We start from the raw sequence: 27468 nt of genomic DNA on the forward strand, positions 1-27468 counted from the left end.
TCAATTTTTAAAATGTAAGCCAAGTAAGCATTTTTTAGATGCAGTCAAATAAATAATATTTTATTGGATTGAAAACTTCTGTACTCTGAAGTAAAGTGGCATTTCCTTAGTCTAAAACTGTGTACCTTAAGGCTTGAAGGTTTCTGTTCTTCCTTTGGTGGTTGTATTCTAGAATTTTAATAACAATTTCAGATTCTCCTAATTTATAATTAAATATACATGTATATGTATACATATATCTCTATTGCCATTGTAAATCTCCATTGTACAGCTGTGGAGTTTTATATTTCTAGATAAAGGATTTTTCATTTCTTTTAGACTATATTCATGTATGCATCCTTTAGTTATTATAGTTTGCATTCTTGAGACCTATAGGTTTATTACATCTTTGCTATAATATAGCAACCAGAAATTAAAGAACTCACCAAAATAAGTCATTTAGGGAAAATCAACTCTCCTTTCTCCACCCTCCAATCTATGAAAGAGATGCTCACTGTTGTGTTTCTAAAGGTTGGGATGCCTCCCGCCTCACATACAGACACGCGAAAGGGAAGTGTCTTTCTTTTTCAGAGTCTTAAGGTGTATTCAGCTAGTGGATTCCTGAAAGTGGGAGTGGGTAGGGAGTGGAGATGAAATGTTTAAGGGACAGGGGTTTGGGGGAGAGAGAGAGAGACCTGGCTCTCACTTGTATACCCAGCCCAGCTGGGATCTTGCTGCAGAATGCCTTTGAAGCATGTCTCTCATCCTGGAGAGCAGTGGAAAGATCTCAGTGTCAGTACAGTGTTATCCCTAGAAAGGCATCCCTGAGTCCACACAAGGCAATGTGTCTAACCCATGTCAGAGGACCAGGGCTGGCCGCGCCCCACACAGCAGAGGAGAAGCAATAATGATGGCAACCTTATGGACTTACGCCCCACACCTCCCCTGTTTTCTGGCACTACAAAAGCCTGGGGCTCCTGTGTGATCCCAAAGGGAAGGGAGGCAGCTCTAATGATGACTGAGGGTGGGTTTCCTATCAGGTGGATAAAAAGATGCTCTAAGCAGATAATCTGTATATTTAGAGAAATGAAGGAACAGACGATCCTTTGTACCCTAGTGTTGTAAATTTTAACTCAAGATGACCATACGATATTCTGGATACAAATACACCATTGTTTTGCACAAGGGCAAAGTAATGTTTCTCACTGTGTTTCCAATATCCTTATTACTGATATCCAAAATCCTTACTAGGATTTTTCTGGCTGCCTTTTTGTGGGCACACATTTGACTGATAATAATGAATCATCTACAGAGATATCTCCCCACTACCATTTGCTTATTCATAACCAAGAGCTCAGACCACATCATCTTATAAAAATGCTTTCACATCAGTTTCCCCTAACACAGAAGTTTTACACTTGTCAGAAGTAAAGCTCATCTCTTATTTTTGTGCCCACACACAGCTTCATGAGAACACCTGGCCAATGGGCATGGCATCTTCTAAATTACTTGAGTTAGCATTTAGAAAAATGTCAGGAACATGGGGACACTTAAGAAATATTCCCATAATGATGCTTCCTCAGAGGTATGGGTGATCCTATGAACAGTGTGCATGGAAGTCACGCAGGTGGGGGTAGATGTTATGACAAGGTGTTTATTCTCTTACTCTGGTACAGGTTTGGGGGTGTGGGGTGAAGAGGTGAAGGAGGGAGTGAGGTTGTACCTCCCTCTAAAAGAGGTGGCTTTCATAAAAATGTCGCTGTTGACTTGTGAAAAAGCTCCAATAATGACTTACTCCTCTTAAAAAAGTGATCAGTTCGTTAATTAAAGTTAATTAATATAGAGTTTTCAAGGCAGTTGTCATGTTCTTTCACAACAAGGAATATGTCTGTAATGTATCCTACTTGTAAAACCCTGAAAATAAAATAGCCACCTTTGTTTAATCCCCAACACCAAGCATACAACCCTTTAAATAGACATCTCAGACCTTTTCCTTAATGGTAAAAAGTCACAAACACTAAAAAGTTACTGGGAACATTAACTTTAATACTTCTAAATCCTCTACTCAGATTACCTCATGTAATCTTCACTGTAATCCTATGTGGTTAGATAATGTTATTTACCCTCATTTTAGGAACATGGAAATCGAAGCTCAGAGAGGTTAAGCAACTTGCCCCAAATCACCCAGACAGTAAGTGGCAGAGCTGGGTTACGAATCCTGGCTTTGTCAGTCTACGTTCTTCACTCCCTCCACAGAGTAGCCAACGCTAAATAAGTAGTATAAAGCCCAAGTGCTAGAGAAGGTTCTGAATGCTTTCCCTGAAGCACAGAGTCCCCAGGAAGCTCTGAAGAACTCAGAGGCCCAGAGCTGAATCCTGAAGGACAGAGAACAAAAAGGATGTGTCAAATTGTTCTAGGCAACGGGAGCTTCGTGAGTAAACGCACAGATGAAGAATGTGTGGAACCCAGAGGAGACCAGGATTCCTCTAGAAAGGAGGCCAGCTAGATGACTCTCCTTGCCTCTCTCAACTCTCTTTTTGGCAACTCTCCTGATCTGTGGCCACATGCTCAGCATGGACCACACTTTTGTCTGCTTTCTGAAGTAATGTTAGGGGGCTTGAGGGCTTTGGTCCAAAATTAGCAGTGTTTTACGGGGTGAGGGTAGGGCAGGACTAGCACATTTTCTCCCCGGAGGGTTACTGACATGCTTCTGCTCAGATGAATATGGTTCTCACCTCTGTGGATTCATCTGGTCAGAGCAGGAATGCACGTGAGTCTACAGGGGGATAGGAGGAGTGGCTCTCACACGGAGAGTCCAGCTCCAGACCCAGTCTGTCTCCTTCTCTCTCTGTGTCTCTCTGCCTCTGTCTCTGTCTCTCTTTCTTTCTCTTTTCCTTCCTTCCTTTCCCCTCCCTTTCCTTCATTCCTTCCTTCTTTCCTTTCGTTTCATTAAAAAAAAAAAAAATTAGCCTTCTGGTTTTAAGGATGTGAGATAGCATACCAAACTATAAAGGAAGATTATTCATTAGGAGACCTTTAAAAATATGCATTCCTGGGCTCCCCTGGTGGCGCAGTGGTTGAGAGTCTGCCTGCCGATGCAGGGGACACGGGTTCGTGCCCCGGTCCGGGAAGATCCCACATGCCACGGAGCGGCTGGGCCCGTGAGCCATGGCCGCTGAGCCTGCGCGTCCGGAGCCTGTGCTCCGCAACGGGAGAGGCCACAACAGTGAGAGGCCCGTGTACCGCAAAAAAAAAAAAAAGCATTCCTTTAATATAAGCATGTGGGAGAAAACCTGAGGAGCCCCATGTCAGAGGCAGTCTGATGTAGAGGAAAGAAATCTTCCATACATTGTTTACCCCACATCCTTTCCACTGCCTCTGCCACTTTCCTAGCAGGAGTATGAAAGAACTATGGCAGGAAAGTCAGGTTTGTGGATTTCAGGCCCAGATGTTCCATTACAGTTGATGAAGAGCTCTATTTAAGTGTGTAGGAAACATGTAATCAAGACAATAATGATATTTGAAAGGCGCCTGCTTTTTTCTTGACCATACTTTCTCCTGTCCAGCCCCTAATAAATTGTATGAACTTGTACAGGGCAGATGCTGTCTTAAATTCCTCATCGGGGTGGAAGAAGCAAGGAGCCTCAAGCTTCCTCCTAGTCCTAAAATTCTATGATCCATCCAAGGTTCACGCTTTCATCCTAGTACCGTGACTCAGGGACCAAGCCAGGACCAGTAGACTCTAAGATTAGCTGAATTCTAGGAGCTTATAATCAAGTTGGGAAACAAGACAGATGCTCAGTCATTTGGCACATATTGACTGAACAATAATAGTAGTGTGTGGGTCTGCATGCACCTTGGTACTTGATGCTGGGTGGGGATGCGGTGGTCTATAGGAGCTCTTTCCGCCTGGATTTTATGGTTTAGTGGGAAAGAAACTTACCGGAATATAAGAATCATAATAAAATCTGATGAGTATAATGATAAGGCAGAATGTCCCAAACAGCCTTAACTGGGAGGAAAAAATTCCCATAAGGTGCTTGTTAAAGGTATGGATTCCTGGGCCTGACCCAAACCCTAGCAATCAAAACCCTCTCAAAGGTGCCCCTTAAGTGTTTTCAACTCTCAACCTTCATTAGGCAAGTTTGAAAAACATGGTGATCAAAAATGAGCGGGACACTGTGGGAACTCACAAATACATGAAACAATCAGTATTAGGGTAGTCTGACACCGTGTATAACGGTGGTTACATGTATGGGCTCTGGAGTCACACTACTAAGGCTCATATCTCAGCATCACCACCAAGAATGGAAATAACAGTAATTAGGATTGTTGTGAGGATTAAGTGAGCTAGTTTTTATAATATTAATATATAGAGAGTAGCACTGTTATAGAACCAGATGGCAAATCATGAACCATAAGAGGTTCACTATATAGTTCATAAAGCTTCCCTGTTCTCCTAACTGGGAGAATGTAGTAAGTGTAATAAGTAATTGCCAAAAAAAACCTAGTTCTGTTTCTTTTGTAAAAAGGAAAATAGGGAAAGGGAGGATGGATAAGGGAAAATCCAGACCACACTGTAATCAAAAGGGAAGTCTTTCATGTAAGAGATGGTACTATATTGATTCTAAGGGGTAGACATGATTTAAAAAGAGAGACAGAGAGAATGAAAAGACGAGCACAAAGAAAGCCAAAGACACAGGGCTGCTTATAGTTTGTATGAATGTGAGACCTGTAGCACAGCCCTAGTTCTGTCACTAATTAGCTATGAACTTTTGGGTAAGTTAATTATCATGGACCTAAATTTATTTCCTTGTGTGAATGGAGTTTTGTGAATTATATTACAGATAGTTTTACAGCCTATATTTCGGTCATCTTCATAGTTCTCTCTAGTTAAAAAAATTTGGAGGGGAACTGCAATATATACTGCGTCCACTAGATGGCAATAGATAGCTTTGTAAATGGAGGTCTTTCACAGAAACGGAAGATGTCTAATAAGCAAGCAAGAGTGTATTTAAGGTTCTTGAGAAACAGAGAGATGACACTAATTCCTCATACTGAGGTCCTTATTGAGATTTATAAGATAAATAGAAATCATATGTTTTTAATCCCTTTGTTTTAGACCCACAGGTATTCAAGGGTCATGTTAGGACATTCTGTTTTAAACCTTTACTGCTAAAATGGGTTATTTCATAACAACGAAACAAACAAAGAATTGCTTGCATGAGGTCCAATTCTGCACTGAGCCAGTAAAACCCCCCAAAGATCCTTACTCTTAGTCAAAAGTACCAAGTCAATCATTCTTAAACTTTTTCATCATAAAGAGCCTACATATCCCACCACTAAAAAAGAAAAGGAAAAAAGATCTATTTCCTCTTCAGCACGATACACTTTTTCAAATGGTGTCACCATTATCATTTTTTATAGTAAGAGTAAACTATCCTTATTTTTAAAGTTACGACAGTTCAAAAAATTGTATCAAAGAAGATGAAAATCATCTTCAAGCAATAACAATGTTATTAAACTATTTTGGGTAGATAGAAAAGAAATAGCAATGCATTCTTTTATCTTTTTTAAATTAAAAATATTTTTAAATCTTCCCATGTTAGTAAATATATTAATGATCACTAGCATTTAATAGTTCACAGCTAAATATTTACAAATTTTATTCAATATACTTTGACCAAAATGTCTGGCCTCTGCAACAACACTTTCCTTCACAAATTGACAGAAATGGCCCCATTTAAAGATGAGTAATGATTAGACAGGGACCTATGCAGAGAAAATGAGGAAGACAACAGAACATACAGAACCTAACAAATGAGCTGATGAAAAATACATAGCAGAAAAATTTTTCCAGGAAGCAGATTAGTTCAACAAACACTTAGGCAATGACTTGAAAACAGTGAAGGAATATATGACCTCTTTGAAACAATCTCAAGGAACGGAGCAAAAGGAACACATTTGAAAACTACATGAGTGACATAGAGGAAGGCTAGAAATAGAAAATAAAAATAATGCAAAGACCAAAACTGACAGTGAGTTGAGACAAACAGCAGATATGGAAGGGAGATACTTTGAAGTTTTTAAGATACTCTGAGATCATAATAAATGGAACAGATATAGATAGATGGTTGTGTTAAGTATTAGAAGGAAACAGCTGAAAATAAGGGAAAAGCTGAATCTTCAAATACAAAATGCACAACACGATTCATGAAAAACTGACACAAAACTATTAACAATAAGATATATCTTTATGAAATTACTTGACTCAAAGATAACCAAATACAAAAGAGGTACTTCTAAAATAAAATATCTCTGAAAGGCTAAAAGTAAAAAGGATGCACCAGACAAATGAAAATAAAACAATGAGCATCTCATTTATCAGTCAAGAATGATACGAAAGCAAAATAAAATGAAAATGACACTAAAGAAAGAACTTAAGTTAAAGGGTAAATTTTAATGAAGAAATATTATGAATCAAATAATGTGGTATAAAAAAAATCATAAAGCAAAATTTGTTTCCCAAAACCCCAGGAAAGACAGAAATACAATAATAGTAGAAGAATTTAAGTTATCTCTCTTAGACCAACACAGTTCAGCTACTCAAAAAATAAGGATAAAGATGATCTAAATAACATTGTTAATTAGCAGGCCCTTAAACATCTTAGGACTCAGTCTATGCCATGGTATTATATTTTATATGTCATTCAATACAAATATTGAGAAATACCTTCAAAATGCAACATTGAAGGGTCTCCACATACAAAACTATGTAGCTTTTAAAAATTGGAATATGTAATTTACAGTACCACTGAATATACTAACCAATAACTGTGTTTTAGTTAAGTTACAGTATGTTATTTAACACTCTCAAAATCAATCCAATTATTACAGAATCCGAGGCAATAAATTATCCTACTTTAAAGTGACTTTGGCAACACACTAGAGGTAGACTCATGAAAGAGATCTTTGAAATTCGTTTTTTACTTTGCCTATAGCTATCTAATAAACATTCCAATCCTTTCTATATGTCTCAGACTGTACAACAAAAGAAGCTATATATTGCTACTGCATGGCAGAACTGATAGTCAAACTGCTTTCAAGATGTAATATGCAGCTACATTCTTCCTCAGAGAACAATCTCTATTACAGTTCTAAATCTAGGATCTATAAATGATATTCATTACCAGTTTTCTTTCTAACAGTGGCATAAAAGGCTATTTCTCAATCAAATCCAATATCACCTTCAGTCATGCCACCAAGTCAAAAGCTACAGGCATGTCACATTCCCAAAGCCTTGCCACCATCACCAGACTCTGCTTTGCTATAACTCATGGACTTCAAAGCAAGATGAGGTATCCTCCAGAAATCAATGACTTTGATGTGTCAGGGTCAGTCGGACATGATGAAAGGGAGGAGAATAATCAGTTAAACCTGGCATAGGTAGATACAAAGCAGAGCTATAGAAAAGCTTTTCTTAAGAATCCAGGTAACAGGGAAATCTATAGAGACAAAATAGATTACTGTTTGCTTAGAGTTGGAGGCAGAGATGGGGGATGGAGGGACGGAGGTGAGAGCTTTAGGATATGGGGTGTCTTTCTGAGGTGATGAAAATATTCCAAAATTGAGTGTGGGAATGGTTGCAGTATGTCGTTGGATATACTAAATACCATTGAAATATACACTTCAAATGGATGAGTTGTATGGTATGTGAATTAGTCTCAAAGTTGTTTTTTTAAAAAGGAGGTGGGAGAAGCCAGGTGAAAGGTGAGTCAACAAATCACAATCAGGGAAGAACATGAGACTCACACTCAAGAACGATCCACGGTAAGGTTTACCAGGCTTGTCACACAATCAATGCTTATATCATAAAAACCTTCTTTTTTCCAGAATGGCCACAGAGACTGTTCTTCTTTTGGGCCAAACTACTACATCTCCATCAAAAATACTTACTTCTTAAAGGCAAGGAAAAAAAGAGAAATATTCCATTTTTAACTGGGTTTTTAAAACTCTGGATTTCAATTTGACCTAGACTAATATAATGAACCAGACCATAGTGTCAGTTTTTAAAACATGCAAATCAGTAGAATCCCTAATAGACCCTTTGCTAAGTCAGTTAAACTGAATTCACGCTCTCTCAAAGGGAGCCCATTCCCTAAGGTAAACAGTGCAGGCTGAGACTCACAGTTGACGATGTCACCTTGAAGCTGCAGAATCTGGGGAGCTGGCATCGTGAGGACAGCAATATCAAACAGCTCAGGGGAGCCTGTTTCCCTGAGGACTTCCCACTTGTCATTTCTCAGGTTGATCTGGGTCACACATTGTCTGAAGTAGACATCAGCACCTGTTCCAAAAGCAAAATCATATTCACATAATCAGGATTTTCCATACGAATGAGAGGGAAGAGAAGAGTCACAAACTGGATCCACTCAGATGAATAAAATGGAAAAGTTCTTCTTGTACAGCCCCTGGGCTTCACTTTCTTTACTTTCCATCTCGTTTAATGGGAATCCCTCCCTTCTGGCACCCTTGGACCTCCCTAACAATGCCTGCTCTGGGAAAAAAATAATAATACTACTACAATTAATAATAATAGAAACCATAGATATCTTTCATTAATCATCTACTGTATGTCAAGACTATGCCAAACACTTGATATACATTATACCAATTCATTTCCCAGATAAGGAAACAGATTTAGAAATGTCACGCCATGATTTAAATCCACATCCACCTGACTCTAAAGTTCATTATCTTTGTAGAGCAAGTATACATCTTAGTAAAGCTATAAAGAATTCTCTCTAGTAATACCAAGAAAGAGCAATATTACCTATTAAAAGTATCAATATTCCCTATTAAACCTGAAAAAAAAACTCTGAAGAGAAATCCAAGTCTCATCGATGGATCAACTACCTTTATGACAAAGAATCAAAATGAAGAGAAATACAATCTGGAATATCCTCTCATAGCATTTCCCTTATTTGCATTTATCACAAAGATATTTTAATAATTATTTGAGTAGTTATATGATTAATATTTTCTTCCCTTTTAATTTGTAAGCTCCATAAGCCACAAATTATGCCTGCCTTTTCTATATATAGCATATAGCATATAAAGTATTGTACTTGGCATGTACTAGGTATTTAATCAATATTTGTTTAAGAGAATGAATTATGAACCATAAACTGAAAGATAGGAAAATATAATTGGATCATTAAGTCTCCTTGGTATACTAGTACTTACCTCACATTCCAGTTGTGAGAAAAATTTGATGTTAAAGCAAATCTACTTTTATTTGGCCTCGTGAATAGAAAAGAAGTAAATAAAAATGGAATAAGGGGGAAAAAGCACAATGAAAGATCCTGTCCATCACTGCATGGGACACCTCGTGCTCCTAGCCACTAAACATCCAGCTTAAATCCAACCTTTGCCATGAAGCTTCCTGTCCGCGGCTACTCCAGCTCAATGTGATCCTTCTCATCTCGACAATCACTGCCTTTACCACTCCTTCTGACATTGATCCAAAGTATCTCTATGCTTTAGGTGTGTCTTATCTATCCCAAAATACTCTCTCGGGCTCCTCCATGTCAAGTCTCCAGATCTCATATACCTTTACATCTTTCACATTTCCTTGAATAACTCTACAACATAGTAATTACAACTTTTTTAAATCAAATGCAAATATGGTAGAAGGAACGAGGCCCAGGGGTCAATCTCTTTGAGGCAATTAGCATCATTCTGCTCAAAGATTAGAGCAAGGGCTTCTAAATAGTGCTTCAACTTGCCTGAGGGTTTCTCTAAGGCCCCTCCTCTGGGAAGGCACAAATAACTGGAGCTTTCAACTCACACCCACCATCCCCTTTACTCCAACCAGAATGGCTCCACTTCCCTCTGTTCTATTGATTTAGGATGTCTCACCCCTCACTTACCTCACTCTAGTCCTGGCCCTGACTGGGACCTCAACTAAGTCAACTGACTTTATATGTTTCATTCAGTTGTGTTTTCACATAATATTCCCTTTGAAAACAGCAATACATTGGGTTTGTTTTTGGTGGTAAGTAGGTGTGTGTGTTTAACAGAATTGAAGTCCACTAACTAGAAATTCTCCATATCCAGTCAAACGTCTTGGACATATATCCCAGGGGTCCCAAAGTGTTCTGCAAGATGTATATCAGTCAGCACCAGCAGCACCTTGGAACTTGTTAGAAATGCAAATTCTCAGGTCCCAACCCAGACCTACCGAATCAGAATCTGGGGATCAGGCCCAGTAGCCTGCATTTAACAAGCCCCCAGGTTTGTTACTATGTACTTTAAAGTGTGAGACCACTGGGGTAGATAGATAGACCCAAATCTAACACCACCACTGGCAAAGTCACTCAAAAAATAGCATTTTCCAAGAGTTAGGGGCAATGGTATAGCTGCTCTGACTAACCAGGAAGTTTTCCTGTCCAATTGCTAGGAGTCAGTTTCAGGGAAAGTGGCATTTCCTTGTGAAAGTAACTAGTAACTTTTGAAAGGACCACATGACCAAATCTATAGGCTCTGGAAAATCATTTTTAAACGCTTAGAGAACTAGATAATATCTCTCAATCTGAGCTTAGTAAATTTGACCATGTCCCTCTCTTGCATAAAATCCTTCAGTGGTTTCCCACTGCATTTAGGATAAAGTATAAAATCTTAACATTGCTTACAAAGCCCCTTATGATCCAGCTCCTGCTTCACTCTTAAACTTCACCTCTTACTGTTTTCTCCCTCATTCACTACGCTCCAGTCATGATGACCTTTTCATTCCATAAATGCACCATCTTCCTCCTACTTTAGAACAGTTGCAACTTGATATGCCCACTGCATGCAATTCTCACCACTCAGCTGTTGGCCTAGTTCACTCTTGCTCACCTTTCAGGTACCCATGGAAACATTAGCTCCTCAGAGATGCTTTCCCTGACACATTTCCCATACCTGACTCCTCTCAAACTCACATTAGTTTAGGTCCTATTATTATAGCTCTCTCACAAGGCTCTCACTCTTTCTTCTTAGCATTTATTATGTACCCTTTTTATGTGTGTGAAATTAGTTTTTGTCTTTTCCCCCCACTACACTATATTAACAAAGGCAAGGTCCATGTGTTTTATTTACTGCTATTTCCCCAGCACATATTTCATAAAAATAAAAAAGTCTGCAGATAACTACAAAGATATCAGAACACAAAGAAGTTTTAGCCATTTTACAAAGGCAAATATGTTTCTGTTATTTATTTATTCAATGTGTATCCCCTGCCTTCTTCCATTTTAGAGAGAGAATCTAAATTCATTTTCCTCCAATAATTTCCTACAAAAGGTTTCAGTTCAGAACTGCTGAGATGGACCTGAAGAGATGTAAGCAATGTCTAACTAAATGCACTGCTTAAACTGCAGAGTGCTTAACCAAGGCTCCTGGGCTATCTTCTACCTTCTCTCTGACAGACACTGTTACGGATGAGTGCCATGATCACCCGCCTAGGAGAAATTTTGAGACAGAACTGCCCAGCCTTAATTGTCTTACATCAATTTTAGAAAGAAAGTAAACACAAAAGTTAAAAGGGAGAAAATGATAAAAATTATATATTATTAGAAAGAAATCACACTAGCTGATAGTATCTGCAAAGTAAACCATCTTTTCTAATAAATCGATCCTGTCAACTTTGACAAGTTACATTGCCCATGTTGACTTTTGATTGTTAGTCAATGTCCCTTTTGAAGTAGACAGTAAAATAAAAACAAATAAATGCAGCAACAGTTCTTCCTATGGTAGGCCAAACTAAATAAAAGATGCTCACCCTGTCCTGGAAACTAAATTCATCCTCCTATGAATGATTTAATAACATGGGCCTTATTCAAAAGCAAAAGGACTTGGTTCATCACTGTCTAAAGGTCATAGGCAGGAACCAGCAGGTGATTGATCTTCCTGTTTGCATAAAGAAGTAAAATGGCATTACTCCTTAGTAGCCCCTTCCCCCTGGGGCAGGGACTAACCAATGAAAGAGGGGGACTAGGGGAAGGGCACTATGAGTTTGTTCTCTTGAGCCAGGTGTCCATTGACATGTAGAACCAGGGTAGGATGGGAGCAGTCTCTCATACTGTAGGGGAAAACCTGGAAAGGAAAAGATGTTAAATCATAGGTATGAGACCCTTTCATTGTCCTCCATGAGATCATTAAAAGGAAATGACAACAGGGTCAGCTTAAAGAGAGTGCTGGTCTCTTACTTACTAGTTAAGCCACCATAAGCAAAGTACTTAACCTCCTGGAGTCTCATTTTTCTCATTAGCACATGGGGAGAATGATAACCACCTTGAATGGCTATATGAGAATTAGAAATGATGTACGTTAAGAGCCTAACATAGTATCAGATAAATAGCACTTAACAAATGATAGAGTAGCTTTTGTTCTTTTGAATTTCTCCCACCCCCAACAATGACAACCAAAAAAGTAAAACAACAGAAAAAGCACATTTTACTTACTCAAGAAGATTGTATTAATTGGGAAGACAGGCAGTAGGTAAAACTGATGTCAATAAACTCAGTTTTCTCTGTAATAAGCTTAATGTGAACACATGAGACAATAAATGAGAACAGACCATAAGGTGAAGAGGCATGTGCCTATTTCCTCCTGCCCTTTACTACTTATTCTGGGAAACTGGTCTACTTAAATATTGGCTTTAGAGAGTTGAACCTATTCTAAAGCATACCTGATTAGACATACCCAATACAGATAATTTCCCTGGAAGTCTAGTCCCAAACTAAATAAAACTGGTTGGACCATCAGACTGTGGGGTTGTGAACTCAACTGATCCCAAAATGTAGAGTATTTTTTGGAATGACTTGGCAATTTGGATTCTTATGCGCTGAGCACATGCAAAGGTCAGCTTCATTCAAGTAGACTATTTTTTAAACTAACATTTATCAAGAGATTTCTATGTGCATGGCCTATTATTTGCTTAAATTGACAATGAGTGCATTATATCCTTTATTCCTCACAAAACTTAGTACTAGGTACTGTTATTGCTCTCATTTTTCCAATGAAAGAACCAAGGTATAGATTTTAAAACTTTCCTAATATTACATAGCTAGGAAATGGTGGTAGAATGTGAATTTGAATCCAGGTCATTCTGATTACAGGGACTCTCTCGACTTATATTGTGGAAACAACTAAAATAAGATAGAAACCATTTATAGCACAGAAAGCTTTAAAGAAGTTTAAAGAATGCTTAAATGGATATAATTATAAAATTTTAAATGGTATAGATAGGGTCTACAAAGCCTATAATAATGGATCTGGGTAGAGGGTGGAAAGACCTCTTGAAGCAGTACAAAGATAATATTTAAATAAACTAAGAAAAAGTTTATATACACTCAAAATATGTAGACCTTGAACTCAATTATATAAAAACTCATTTTAAAAAAAAGCAGAAAGTATGTCACAAAATGGACTTATTGTTGATTTATATATCATAGTGACACTTTCCCCTGCTATTTTTCTGTATTTTCCAAATTTTCTACCAGTAGTATGTAATTCTTTTTTAAAAGTTACTTTTGAAATAAATATTTTACATAGTGATAAGAAAATCTAAAGTACTCACACTCTGAACAGACTGTAAAAATTGAAAGAATAAATAGGTTTTTACTAAGAATTGGCTAAATTAGAATGAATATATGTGTATTTATATATCTTAGAAATCTAAATCTATATCACTATACCTACCTACTATGTACAAGGTACTATTAGATTCTGTTTGAGCTACAAATAATTAAATATGACCTCTTCTGCCAAGAGTTTCCAAAGCAAAATTGGAAAATAAAGCATATATTCCCCCAAACACGTAACACAAAAGGGTGTAAGTACAATATATTCAAGGAGTGTCCCTCAGCTATATGAGGCAGGGACTTTGGTTCATGTATCATTAGTGCCTAAAACAGTATATAGTAAGCACTCAGTAAATGTTTATTGAATGAATGGATGTATGCATGCATGGATGGCTAGATATATAATATAATTAGTAAGTACTTGGAAATTTTAGTAAGTATGCACATCTAATTTGGGTTAAGTAAAAATCATGATGGAAATGAGATTTTTTTTAAAGTTGTATGGTGGCAATATATGAAGCTGATGGTGACATTCTACAAAATGTCCAAATGGTGTCACCATCTGTGATGGTTAATTTTATGTGTCAACTTGACTGAGTCATGGGGGTTCCCATATATTTGGCAAACATTATTCTGGGTATGTCTGTGAGGGTGTTTTTAGAAGAGATTAATATTTAAATTGGTAGACTGAATAAATCAGGTTGCCCTCCCTAACATAGGTGGGTATCATCCAATCAATCAAAGGCCTGAATAAAACAGAAAGGCTGACCCTCCCAGGAGTAAGACAGGCAGTAGGTAAAACTGATGTCAATAAACGCAGTTTTCTTTGTAATAAGCTTAATGTGAACACATGAGACAATAAATGAAAACAGACCTATGTTCTGTTCTGTTCAGTTCGAAGATGATAGCCTTTGAACTGGGACATTGTTTTATTCTCCTGCCTTCAGACTTGAACTGAAACATCTGCTCTTCCTGGGTCTCAGGCTCACCAACCTTTGGACTGGAACAGTACCTTTAGCTCTCTGGGGTCTCAGGCTTTTGGACTGAAACTAAACCATCAACTCTCCTGGGTCTCCAGCAGATCTTCAGACTTGCCAGCCTCCAAAATCACATAAGCTAATTCTATACGATAAATCTTTATCATATATATCGTATATATATATCCTTTTGATTCTGTTTTTCTGGAAAATCCTGATGAATACACCATCATAGACTAAATCCTAGATGGAGAAATGGCTTCACCCAGAATGGTATTTACTATGTCCTCATGTTGTATATTCAATCTCACTGGCCCCTCCCATGCCCAGTATCAAGGATTCTCAGGGTTCCCAATTAGTAATATTTGATGAAGGAGACCAAAAAAAACAGTAATTATTCTAGAAATAGCTTATGAAACAAAACAAATACTCAGCCTTATACCTTTCCTCAGTGCTCTTCAGTTGGGCAATTATTTATGATTCATCAAGAAGCTTATTTCTGTTTTAAAAAATAAATCATTTATCATCCAAGATGATTTATCATCTTTTTCAAAAAAGTCCATTTTAAAATACTTATAAAATAAACATATTATAAAATAAACATAAAGAACAAATGAAAATCCTCATAGAAAATGGGCAAAGGTTATGAATAAGACATTCACAAGAAAAAAAAGCACAGATGTGGTTAGCAAAACGAAGATGCATAAACTCACTCATAATTAAGTAAATGCAAATCAAAACACAAGGAGATACCATTTTAACCCATCACATGGGCAAAACTTTTAAATTTCCATAATATCAGGATGTGTGGAAAGAGATGTTCTCCTTCACTATTGATGAGATATTCTTTAAGAGGAAGAGATGGCACGACCTAGTTAAATAAAAAATGCACATACCATTGACACACCTACTGTACTGCTAGGAACTGATCCTACAGATATGCTTTCAAAAGTATGTCAGGGTTAAACATTGCAGTAATATTTGTATTAGCATAAACCAAAACAACCCCTCATCCCCCCCAAACAATCCACATGCTTACCAGAAAGTTAACAGTTAACTAAATAACAATACACACATACCATGTAATACTGAACAGGCATTGAAAAGAATGAAGCACACTGAATTTGCTGATATGAAAATAGACCCAAGATATGATTCACTCTATGATTATGCATCAGTCAGGAATCTCCAGAGAAATAGAACCAATAGGATATATATAGACATAGATAGAGATATTGATTTATTATAAACATAGATGAGAAAAGTATAGAATGGCTTATGTAAAATAATCTCGTTTCTGTTTTAAAAAAGAATATATACAAATATATGAATAGGTAAATAGAGACAGCCACGGAGAACAATAGATAGATGCATAAACATTTTTCTGGAAGCATATTATTGGAAACAATGATTACTTTAGGCGAAGACAACTAGCTATTGAGTGGTGAGTAGGAGAACATTTACTTTATTTTATAACTTTCTTTATAGCATTAATATTTACTTATGTGTATAACTTTTATTTTAAAATGCTAACTTTAAAAGAAGGCAGAAAAAATTCTCTTCTCACCTGATTCTTTCAAGTAATGGTTAATAATTGAAGAAACTCCGTCAGGTGCCACAAAGTTACAATCTCCTTCTTTTATCACCATTCCTTCAATAGGAGAGGTCAGAGGCTTCAAAACACCAGGAGCTAACAGTTCATCATAAAAACTGAAATAAATCAATATGTATAACATAACTATAAGCTATACTTAGCTCTAAATACTATATTCTCTTCCAAGAATTCTTAGAGATTACAATCCTAAATAATAACTAGAAATCTTCTATGAACAACTCAACATATGTTTTATGTTAATAAAAACTATAATTCAGGTGAAGAATGGAAATGTTTTGAGAATCCATAGTCTTTTGCTAATCTTAGTCAAAGGTCTGTTTTCTCCTATATTTCAAAATTAAAGACAGTGAAAATAAAAAGAAAGATATTCAATACACCAGGTTTAAATCTGGTTAAGACTGACTTCCATCACAGCTATCTGTCCTCTTCCTCAGCACCAACATATGAACTCTTATTTATTGAGCCCTTACTATGTTCCATGCAACATCTCATCTGATGGTCACAACAATTGGATGAGGTATGTATTACAATCTCCCCGCTTTACTCAGGTTAACCTTTTACTGCTAATATGATCAATGATGATAATAAAATTTCACTATATTACAAGGGTCAAAGTTTAACCCTGCTAAAAATGGATGATTTGTATCTTTTTACATCCTACAACCAGTAAGACTGATTCCACCCCTTTCACCTGACTCACCTCTGGTGTTTTTTGGCATAATGAGGAGTGCAGGTGATGTACTGGGCACCCAAGTCCACTGTGCTCTGTGGATTATGAGGACTGCTGGCTGTGGTCATTCTTCCCCCTGGAATTAGTCCCCAGGAAAATGTCTTAGTGCATTAGAATGAACCTTTTGCAGTTGACGCTATTCACCCCAGGTTACCACAAATAGATTACTTAGAACTATTTTAGGAAACATTTTAAATTTTTTTAAAAAATTTTTTACTTTCATAATAGTTAATATATTTTTAAATATTCTGTTTTCTCCAGATTACAGACATCTAGAAAACGTTTTTTTATACTGAAGATTTTTGTCATCTAACATTGTCAGGAAGTAATTAAGAGACAATTTGGTCACTGAGTGTGAGATTTTTTTTTAAAAGAACACATGAATAATGCGCCACCTTCAGCACTGTGACTGAGGCATCTATTTACCTATCTGAGTAAAAGGAATGAACGAACGGACAAAAGAAAACAAAATAATGAATGAAACGTCAGAATGAACGAATCAACGAATGCTTTCCCTCTTGCAGTCAGATTTCAGGAGATGGACAGGATGCTGTCAACTAAATCTTCGTAAAGTCTTGGTCAATGAGCACTTGAGGATTCTCACAATCTAGAGATAAGCCTCCAAGGCACAGAGCGGCCAAGAAAAAAATCCATTTCTTAGCGACAGCGGCAGGCCCAGGATTTGCAAACTCCAGTCAGGATCCCTCCCAGGCCGCTCAGGCCGCCCTCTGAAGCGCTCTCGGCACTCCCGCCCCACCCCCCAGCCCAGCCGGGGTCGCCGCTTCCACCCGCGCGCCCTCTCAGGCCTTACGGGCGCCGGAAGTCTCCGATCACGTGACCAGACGCCCGCCGAGCTGCTGGATTTTCTTCACAGACTTACCCCGGGAGGGCCCACGCCACCTCAGAAGCTATGGTCCCCGCCGGCTTCTTTTCCCCCCCGTTTCGGCCGGGAGACGACCCACCTGAGTCCCCGGCCTTGTCCCACACAGCGAGGTGCAAAGGACGGGTCGCCGCCTTCCTCAGCAGCGCTGCGCACAGGCTTCCCGTCAGCCCGGCGCCCACGATCAGCACCCGCGCCATGGCCCGCTGTCTCCGCGGCGGGGTGGCCAGCCTGCAGTAGGTGGAACAGCCAAAGCTCAGCGGGTTAGAGATGTCGGCTCCGCGCTCCGGGCCCCACCCGGTCCTTGAGCAGTTCCTCGGCTGGCCTGCAGGGGGCGGAGAGGAGGCGACCGGGGCTGAGGGGATGATAAGCGCTGAAGACCAGCAAACCTTGGCTTCCCCCTTGGTTTGAGGGCCAGCAGCTGGCTTCCAAGACAGGCTGGCCCCATCCGATAAGCTGTGAATTCCAGCCTGCCCCTCGCCCCCTGTAAACCTGTAAATCATGTAGGTTAGAGTGTGAGACCCCGCCTCGCCACAGGGCTGGTGTTGACTACTGCTGAGACCCAGCCCAAGGTAACTTACTAGGGTAGCTATGCCTTGCTGGAACCTTCGCTAGCTTAGTATTCTAAGTCCGAACGGAACTTACCAGCGATGCCAGAGCCAGCTTTTTTCAATAGACCTTAATGGCCACTATTCACATAATAGGAAAAGAGTTTGGGAGAGATTTTCTTAAACTAGCCCTCGGGCTTTGTGTAAGGGATATAACGTTTTTGAACCTCAATTTCGCCATCTGTGAAAGGGGGCCAAAAAATTCTACATTCCAAGTCGTTGAAAATTAAAGATACTTGGTTCACCAGAAAATTTTACATCACTCATCTCTTCAGTAGATATTAAGTTTTATGTCAAAACACATTCCAAATGCTATAAAGGGACATGAAGATGAGCAAGACAAGGATTCATGCCATTACCACTAGTCTTTGTTTTTTCTAACGTTGCCCTAGAGGTTCTCAAGGAAACGATAAAAAGCAAGGATAAGACTGAACTATTAAAAGATAAAAAAAACTAAGTTACCCTGAATTGCAGATAAACTATTACCTGGAAACCAGAGAAACTTGAATAGCTATCAGAATTATAAGAAAGTTGACAGTGGTAGCCAATTACAACGGAAACATTAAAAATTAGAAGTTTTACTTTATGTACACATCATGAAGCAATTACCAGGCATCAAGTTGGTGATAGATTAATATTGCATATATCTAATAAAAGATAATAGAACTAGAAGATACAGATGAACATATGTAACCTAACAAGACATTCCTAAGCATAAAAATAAAACTGAACATAAAAATGGAACTGAAGAGAAAAACATCGAATACATAATCATTTACAAATTATGTTCAAAATATACAAGACAAAATACAAATAGTAAACAAATTTTTGGAGCATATGAAAGATGAAAGTTTCACACCTTATTATAGAAAATCTTTAGATAATTTTTTATTGAAGTATAATTGATTAACAATATTAGTTTCAGATGTACAACATAGTGATTCAATATTTTTATAGATTATATCCCATTTAAAGTTATTTCAAAATAATGGCTATATTTCCCTGTGCTGTATATTCTTGTTGCTTTTATATTTTGTACACAGTAATTTGTATCCCTTAATCCACTACCCTTATCTTGCCACTCCCCCTTTCCTCTCCCCACTGGTAACCACTAGTTTTTCCCTATATTTGTGATACTGTTTCTGTTTTATTATACTCATTAGTTTGTTTTATTTTTTAGATTCCACATGTAACTGATAACAGAGAGTATTTGTCTTTCTGTGTCTGACTTATTTCACTAAACCTAATATGCTCTAGGTTTCATGGAAGACAGTTTTCCCACAGATGGGGCGGTGGGTGAGGGAGGGAATGGTTCAGGTGGTAATGTAAGCAATGGGGAGCAATAGGGAGTGGCAGATGTAGCTTCACTCACTCGCCACTCACCTCCTGCTGTGTGGCCCAGTTCCTAACAGGCCCTGGACCAGTACCAGTCCACAGCCTGGGGGTTGGGGGCCCCTGCTCTAGGTTCATCCAGATTGCTTCAAATGGCAGAGTTTCATTTCTGGTTTTTTGTTTGTTTGTTTGTTTGTTTTTGCGGTACGCGGGCCTCTCACTGCTGTGACCTCTCCCGTTGCAGAGCACAGCCTCCGGACGCGCAGGCTCAGCGGCCATGGCTCACGGGCCCAGCCGCTCCACGGCATGTGGGATCTTCCCGGACCGGGGCACGAACCCGTGTCCCCTGCATTGGCAGGCAGACTCTCAACCACTGCGCCACCAGGGAAGCCCTACCACACTTTCTTGATTACAGTAACTTGATTAAATCTGGAAGTCAGGGAAAAGTCCTCCAACTTATTCTTCTTTCTTAAAATTTTTGAATAGTCTAGGTTCTTCGTCATTCATATAAATTTTAGTATTAGCTTGTCAGCTTCTACCAAAAAGTCTGCTGAAATGTTTACTGTGACAATATTCAACATATGGAAAAATTTGAGGAAAATTGACTTCGTAAAATACTGAGGTAATGTCAGGATCAAGGTGGTGAAAGATATGCCTCGTTTTTGTCCTCCTTTTTAACAGCTAACAAATGGCACCCACACACAAACAAAATACTCCTTTGGGAGTTGTGAAATCCAGCACAAGGGACCCAGGGACCCAGGAGAAGTCCCACCCACTGTTCATCTGGTAATAGACAGACATACCTCCATATGGACTACAGAACTAGCAGAAGCCAGCAAACCTTCCACAGTCTCTCTAAGCCCAGGTTGGGAAAACCTGGGAATGCTGTCTTGGGAAGATACCCACAGTTGAGAAAGACTTTGTAAAAGTCCAGCCATCTGGAAGGGAGAGTCCAGCACACCACTGGAGAAAAACAAAAACCAAAAAAAACCCCAGCACCTAGAGTCTGTCATACAGAGTGAAGTAAGTCAGAAAGAGAAAAACAAATACCGTATGCTAACGCATATATATGGAATCTAAAACAAACAAACAAAAAATGTTCTGAAGAATCTAGGGGCAGGACAGGAATAAAGACATGGATGTAGAGAATGGACTTGAGGACACAGGGAGGGGGAAGGGTAAGCTGGGATGAAGTGAGAGAGTGCCATGGACTTATATACACTACAAAATGTAAAACAGATAGCTAGTGGGAAGCAGCCACATAGCACAGGGAGATCAGCTCAGTGCTTTGTGACCGCCTGGAGGGGTGGGATAAGGAGGGTGGGAGGGACACACAAGAGGGAGGAGATATGGGGATATATGTATATGCATAGCTGATTCACTTTGTTGTGAAGCAGAAACTAACACACTATTGTAAAGCAATTATACTCCATAAAGATGTTAAAAAAAAAGTGCGAGTACTAACAAAATATTTTATTCATCTCATGGATGCTTTCCATGCCATGGTGATTTTGATATTTTTGACAAGAAGAGAGCTCTTTGAAACATAAACATACGTCTTACTAGCAATGAAACAATCTTGAAATATTTGGGCAGGAATGAACTGAGTTGTATGATATGCTTTTTTGGTTGGGGATAGGAGGAGTGATACGGTGTCTGGAAAAAGGACTGTAAAGATGCTTGTCATACTTTCTGGCCAAGAAGCCAAATGAGAACTTTTTCAGTTAGTCCTCTTGGCTGGACTGGACTGGACCAGGACTTCTCCTGTCCCACCTTCTATATGAACCAGGACCTGTTTTGAAGAAACTGAATATATTAGTATTCTCTCATATGGAAAAGAGGAAAAAATTTTAAGAATCATTTTTTATTATGGATAATGCTTGCCTTAGGACCAGTAGTTCCAGAGAGAAGTTTGCCAGTTGGTAATTAACATAAAGTGTCAAAAGCCAAAAAGATATGTTTTATTGACTGCCAGGGTTGCATTCATTTTCAGTCATAAATTGATCTAAAAGAATCTGAGTCATTAACATATGATGCTGTAGGATTGAGTCATTCCTCATGTGTTCAAAGCCCAAGATTAATCTGACTTACCAAAATACTTTTGTCTCTTTCATTTATCTGTCGCAGAGAGCTGTCCAGTAAGGTAGATGTCTAACAGCCACATGTAGCTATTTAAATTTAAATCGAAATTAATTAAATTAAATTAAATGTTCAGTTTCTCAGTCTCACTAGCTGCATTTCAAGTACTCAATAGCCATATGTGGCTACTGGGTACCATATTGGAAAGCACAGATAGATAACATTTCCTTGTTGCAGAAAGTTCTATTGAAGAGCTCTGGAAAAGGAAGAGAGCAAAACATGAGAACTGTAAACAGTAGAGTTATCAAGGTTTAGAACATTCCACAAAAAAAATCCCACAAAAGAAGGAGAAAAAGAATAGATGGTTTATAATATCAGTTGGAAAGGACTGGAAAATACTGCCAGAAAAATTCAAGTTGTTTGTCATTGCCACTGACTCAGGTGTTGAAAGCCTTTCCAAAATGATAGAGTCTTAATTTTTATAGATCCTCACAGGAAATATGCAAATACCCTCAAAGAAGCTGCATTGTGTGATGCAACTTAATACTGATTGTGAAAGTATCTATCCTACATTATATATTCAATATATAGTAATTGGTAGAATTGTGAAGATATTCTGAAGGCACTAACCATAATATAGGGCTTCTGAGAATTAAGGGGACTTGTTTTTAGTGTTCTTCTCAAACTAGAATTTTGTCTAGATCTAGAAGTTCCCTTCCAATGCAGCTTCGTATAGAATTTGCCAACTGAAGCAAGAATGTTTGAAGTTAAAACTTGTTTGTGTAACATTTTTATTGATTTATAAAATAGGAATAGAGCGATATTTATTATAGATATACTACAGATGGAAACTGTCTACATGAAATTTAATTGTTCTTTTTCTGGTTCCTTTAAGTGTAAGGTTATGTTATTTATTTGAGATATTTTTGTTGGTTTTATGAAGAAGGGCCTGCATCACTATTAAATTCCCTCTTAGAACTTCTTGTTGCAGCCCATAAATTGTGAAGTGTTGAGTTTCCATTTTCATTTGTCTTGGGGTATTTTCTTATTCCCTCTTTGATTTCTTTATTGTCCCATTGTGGGTTTTTTTGGTAGCATATTTAGTCTCCATGTGTTTCTTCTTTTCCCATTTTTCTTTTTGTAATGGATTTCTAGTTTGATACCATTGTGATAGGAAAAAATGCTGGATATAATTTCAATCCCCTTAAATTTGCTGAGGCTACAGAGAAATCAGCTGATAACCTTACAGGAGTTCCCTTGTATATGACTCTTTGCTTTTCTCTTGGTGCCTTTAGAATTCTGTCTTTAACTTTTGCCATTTTAACTATGATATGTCTTGGTGTGTGTCTGTTAAGACTCTGTGCTTCCTGGACCTAGATATCTGTTTCCTTCTTTAAGATTGGAAAGTTTTCAACCATAATGTCTTCAAATATACTTTCGATACTCTTTTCTTTCTCTTCTTCTGGAACCCCTGTAAGTGTGAAAGTTGGCATATTTAATGTTATCCCAGAGATATCATATGTTGCTTTCATTTTTTTTTTCATTTGTCTTTCTGTCTGCCATTCTGATTGGGTGATTTCCATTATTCTATCTTCCAGATCACTTATGTGTTCTGTTTCATTTAGTCTGCTATTCATTGCTTCTATAGTGTTTCTTATTTCAGATATTGAATCATCTATTTTTGATTGGGTCTTTTTAATACTGTCTAGTTCCTTGTTAAAATGATCTGTGGGGCTTCCCTGGTGGCGCAGTGGTTGGGAGTCCGCCTGCGGATGCAGGGGACAGGGGTTCGTGCCCCGGTCCGGGGGGATCCCGCGTGCCGCGGAGCGGCTGGGCCCGTGAGCCATGGCCGCTGGGCCTGCGCGTCCGGAGCCTGTGCTCCGCAACGGGAGAGGCCACAGCAGTGAGAAGCCCGCGTACCACACACACACACAAAAAAAAAAAAAAAAAAAAAAAAGATCTGTGTTTAGATCAATTCTCTTCCCTAATTCGGTTAGCATTTTTGTTACCACAAGATAATTCTTTATCTTGTAAATTGTTTATTGGTGTTTCATTATTTTTTCAGGGGTTTTCTTTGCCCTTTCAATTGTGAATATTTCCTCTGCCTTTTCATTTACCTTACTTTCTCTGTCTCTATGAATTTTGTGGGAACAGTTACCTACTGTGGTCTTGAGGGAGTGTTCTTATGTGGGAGTACCTATATGCAGACTGCATGTGCCCAATGCCTTTGGTGGGAGAGCTAGATTTGATGTGGACACCAGTCATATCTTTCCTCAGGAAGTGCTGGCAGTTATCACCCTGGTACCGTGTGTGGCTGGTGATAGAGAAGCTAAAGGCTGTGTAGAGAATGAAGCAGGACTTCCTCTCTGCTCAGTGGCTGTCACTGCCCTATCGGGGACAGGGTCTACTCTCAAGTTGCTGAGGGTTGGGCTTGAGCTGGTTTTGTCCCCTTTAAGTGTGTGTTTTTTCTTCTCCCTGTACTGGGACCTTTGCCCCAAAGGAGAAGAGTGCTGAAGCAATTGGAGTGTGTGTGCTTACAGAGGTCTGATGATCTGCCTGTGTAGGTGTCTGTGGTTCTGCTCAGATGCAGCCCACGAGCACATCATTTCCCTAGTCAGAACTGCCCCAGATCTAGTGCTGCGCTGTGGAGTGGAGTGAGCGTGCCCATGTTGCTTGGGCTGGGGCTTTACAGCAAGGCAGTCATGGAAAATCTGGCACCCTGCTGCCATCAGAAGTCTGGGCTGCTTCTGGGGCACTGCTTGAGTAAGCGCCAACAATGTAAAATAGTCAAAAGGGAAAAGCATCCAGTTATAAGCTAAATAAATACTAGGAATGTAATGCCAAACATTATCAATATAACTAATACTGCTCTGTGTTATACAGGAAAGTATTAAGAAGTTAAATCCTAAGAGTTCTCATCACAAGGCACATTTGTTTTTCTATTTCTTTTGTTTTGAATCTGTAGGAGTTGATAGGTGTTCACTAAATTTATTGTGGTAACCACTTCATGATGCATGTAAGTCAAATCATTATGCTGTGCACCTTAAACTTACACAGTGCTATATATGAATTATATCTCAAAAGATCTGGAAGGAAAAATATTAATTGGAAACTTCTTCTTCCATTTTCTTTTCAAAGAAAATTTCAAAATTTCTTCATTTCCTTATCCTTGCTCTCCTCCCTTCCTTCTCTTCTCTGAGTAAATAAAGCTTTAAAACTTTGTGGAATTCCCTGGTGCTCCAGTGGTTAGGTCTCCACTCTTCCACTGCAAGGGACACAGGTTTGATCCCTGGTTGGGGAACTAAGATCTGTGATGCAGCCAAAAAAAAAAAAAAAAACTTAAAAACTTTTGTATAATGAAATAAGAAATGAATTAAAGTGACTTTTACACATCATAAAACTAATTTCCCCAGCACTGCTGTAGGCAAAAACTTTCAAATGTATATAACTTTATTCATTTCAAATCATTCCCTACATATTTTAAAGTATGTATCTTAAATATATCAAGTTAAAATATCATATCAGTATAATTCACTTAAATACACCAACTCACAATCATATCTTTATCATGAAATGTTAGGACAATGAAAAGCTTATTCCTATAGAAATTGTGCTATAAAACTAGTAAAATTCAATCATAAAATGCTAAATCAAGCCCAAATGTGGTGTTGTCTTTTTGTGAAGTTAATGTAATGGATCGGACAAGCGTGTGTAGCTATCAGGCCAAACATCAAGGGTCTAGCTTTAAAAACCAAAAACATCAAGATCCAAGCTAATGGTTTAAATCACTTGGTGCTGGTTGGCCATTCTACCTTATGTAGCCATGAGAGCGATTCGGGGTCCCATGGCTAGCTAGGATTTTAAGCCCATGTATAAAAATCCAGAATCTCCTCATTGGTTTATACATGTTTCCTTTTCTCAGTTTGAAGAAATTGGGCCTGGAGAAGATTGCCATCAGGGGTCCACCTTAAGTCTCCTTGCTTTCTGAGACACTTGCCTCCTTTTCCACTCTGCCCTCCACTACCCAACACCATCTGTCCATGGAAGATAAAAACTTAGCCAAGATGGGCCACAAATATTAGGTCTTGTCTAACTTGTAACTATGTCCCATGAAATGTAAACACTCGAATTGCATACATACTATATCTTTATTCTTACATTCAGTTAGGTATCATTTTTCCCAAAGGGATTGTGTAACTTCACCTCTGCCAACAAAGAATTCATGTCAAAACATATCAGATATGCCAAAATGTTATATAAGCTGACAATATTATCTTGTATCGCATTGTCATTAACTACTTTTTATTTAACTAAAGCAGTTGAGAACATTTCATTTTACTTTTCTAGACCCTGCCCCACAGGTGCTTGGAAAATTTTCTTTCAACCTTTTGTATTTTCTATGTCACCTTTCAACCTTTTGTATTTTCTATGTCACCTTTCAACCTTTTGTATTTTCTATGTCACCTTCTATTTTACTCTTCCCTACCTCTGGTTCCCTCTTTCAACAGCTCCGGGATGCACTTCACGCATTATGCATCCCCATGGATGGCAGCACTGGCAGGAACTCTTATTAGCTATTCAGTAGTTGTTTGAACAGTTGTAAAAGTCTCCCGGATATTTCCATGCGTTTGTGAGCATCCTAACCTTTAGCTCCTAAAGACACTGTTGTCCAAATCTACACAGTACAAAGACTCTTCATATTACTGGTAATCCATTTGTTTATTTTGTATGGCAATAGCTTCTTTAGAAAAATTGCACGTGATCTCACTGAGATACAGTGAGGTCGTTCCCACATACTACAATGTTTTCCCTAGTCGGCATTTTCTGGAAATCTGAAAATTGTACGTCTATTGAACTTAACTATGGAAGTGATTGTTAGTGTACTTGTTTTCTGACTAGATATTAATTGGAACTATCCTGATAAGTTTTTAATATCTTTATGCATTTATTTTATCCTACAAGTAAACGTAAAGTTTCTGGATCAGCAAGACTATTGTAGCAATAAACACATCAGTTCCTCATGCCTCAATCTGTTCCCCTTCTGAAGCTGTATTATGATTAGGCCCATGGCACAAAGGATTTCTCTTGTGCCATAGGAGAAGAACCCTAGACTTATGAATCCAGCAGTTTAAATAGTAATAGGACAGTTGTTTAGTTGCCACCTCACCTCCTGGGAGAGGGAAAGAAAACTGCTCCACTGGAATGTAAATGGCTGGCTCCATGACCCAGAGTTTCATCCGTCTTTGAATGTGAACAAATTTTCTCAGGAAGAGAAAAGGGAAAGTCCCTACCACAGAATGAAAGCAACTGATTCCAGGGAAATAAGATTTATTACTCTTTGAATGGGAGCAAATCATTCTAGGTCTAACACTTTTTAACTTCCAAGGCTTGTCCTTTAATTCAAGTTGAAGATTTATTTGCTCAGAAAGTACTAACTAGGCAGAAATATTAAAATATTCATTTCTGCAAAGTACCTTGTGTACACCGAGTAAACTTGAGTATAGGATCAGACAGCCATAGATATATTAGGTCAGAGATAAGTTAACTACAATCTCCAGATACTACTTTTAAATCTGAGAAGCAACTTAATCTTCATCTACTGAGCACTATCAGGCCACAATACTGAGTTCTATACCAGGTAGTGCA

General features: G+C 38.4%; 2 protein-coding genes across 3 annotated transcripts in view; one reads left to right on the forward strand and one right to left on the reverse strand.

The window, feature by feature from the left end:
• The window catches only part of RNLS (renalase, FAD dependent amine oxidase), a 270276-nt gene extending 252197 nt beyond the window's left edge, over positions 1-18079 (reverse strand). Inside the window, exons 1-4 of one of the 2 annotated variants that reach the window (XM_004279369.4) lie at positions 17886-18079; positions 16894-16999; positions 16146-16288; positions 8168-8326 (exon numbers count right to left, since the gene is read on the reverse strand). In XM_004279369.4, coding sequence (XP_004279417.1) covers positions 8168-8326; positions 16146-16288; positions 16894-16999; positions 17886-18003 — 526 coding nt within the window. In that variant the 5' untranslated portion in view covers positions 18004-18079. Of the gene's footprint in view, positions 1-8167; positions 8327-16145; positions 16289-16893; positions 17000-17803 lie in introns of both variants that reach the window. The other variant, XM_033404795.2, reaches the window with a different exon arrangement.
• Positions 1-27468, forward strand: part of LOC101290327 (gastric triacylglycerol lipase) — a 482017-nt gene that overhangs the window by 432832 nt on the left and 21717 nt on the right. The gene's annotated exons all lie outside the window — the stretch shown is intronic.

This window comes from Orcinus orca, chromosome 14 (genome assembly GCF_937001465.1).
Source record: "Orcinus orca chromosome 14, mOrcOrc1.1, whole genome shotgun sequence".
In the NCBI taxonomy this organism is placed as follows: Eukaryota; Metazoa; Chordata; class Mammalia; order Artiodactyla; family Delphinidae; genus Orcinus; species Orcinus orca.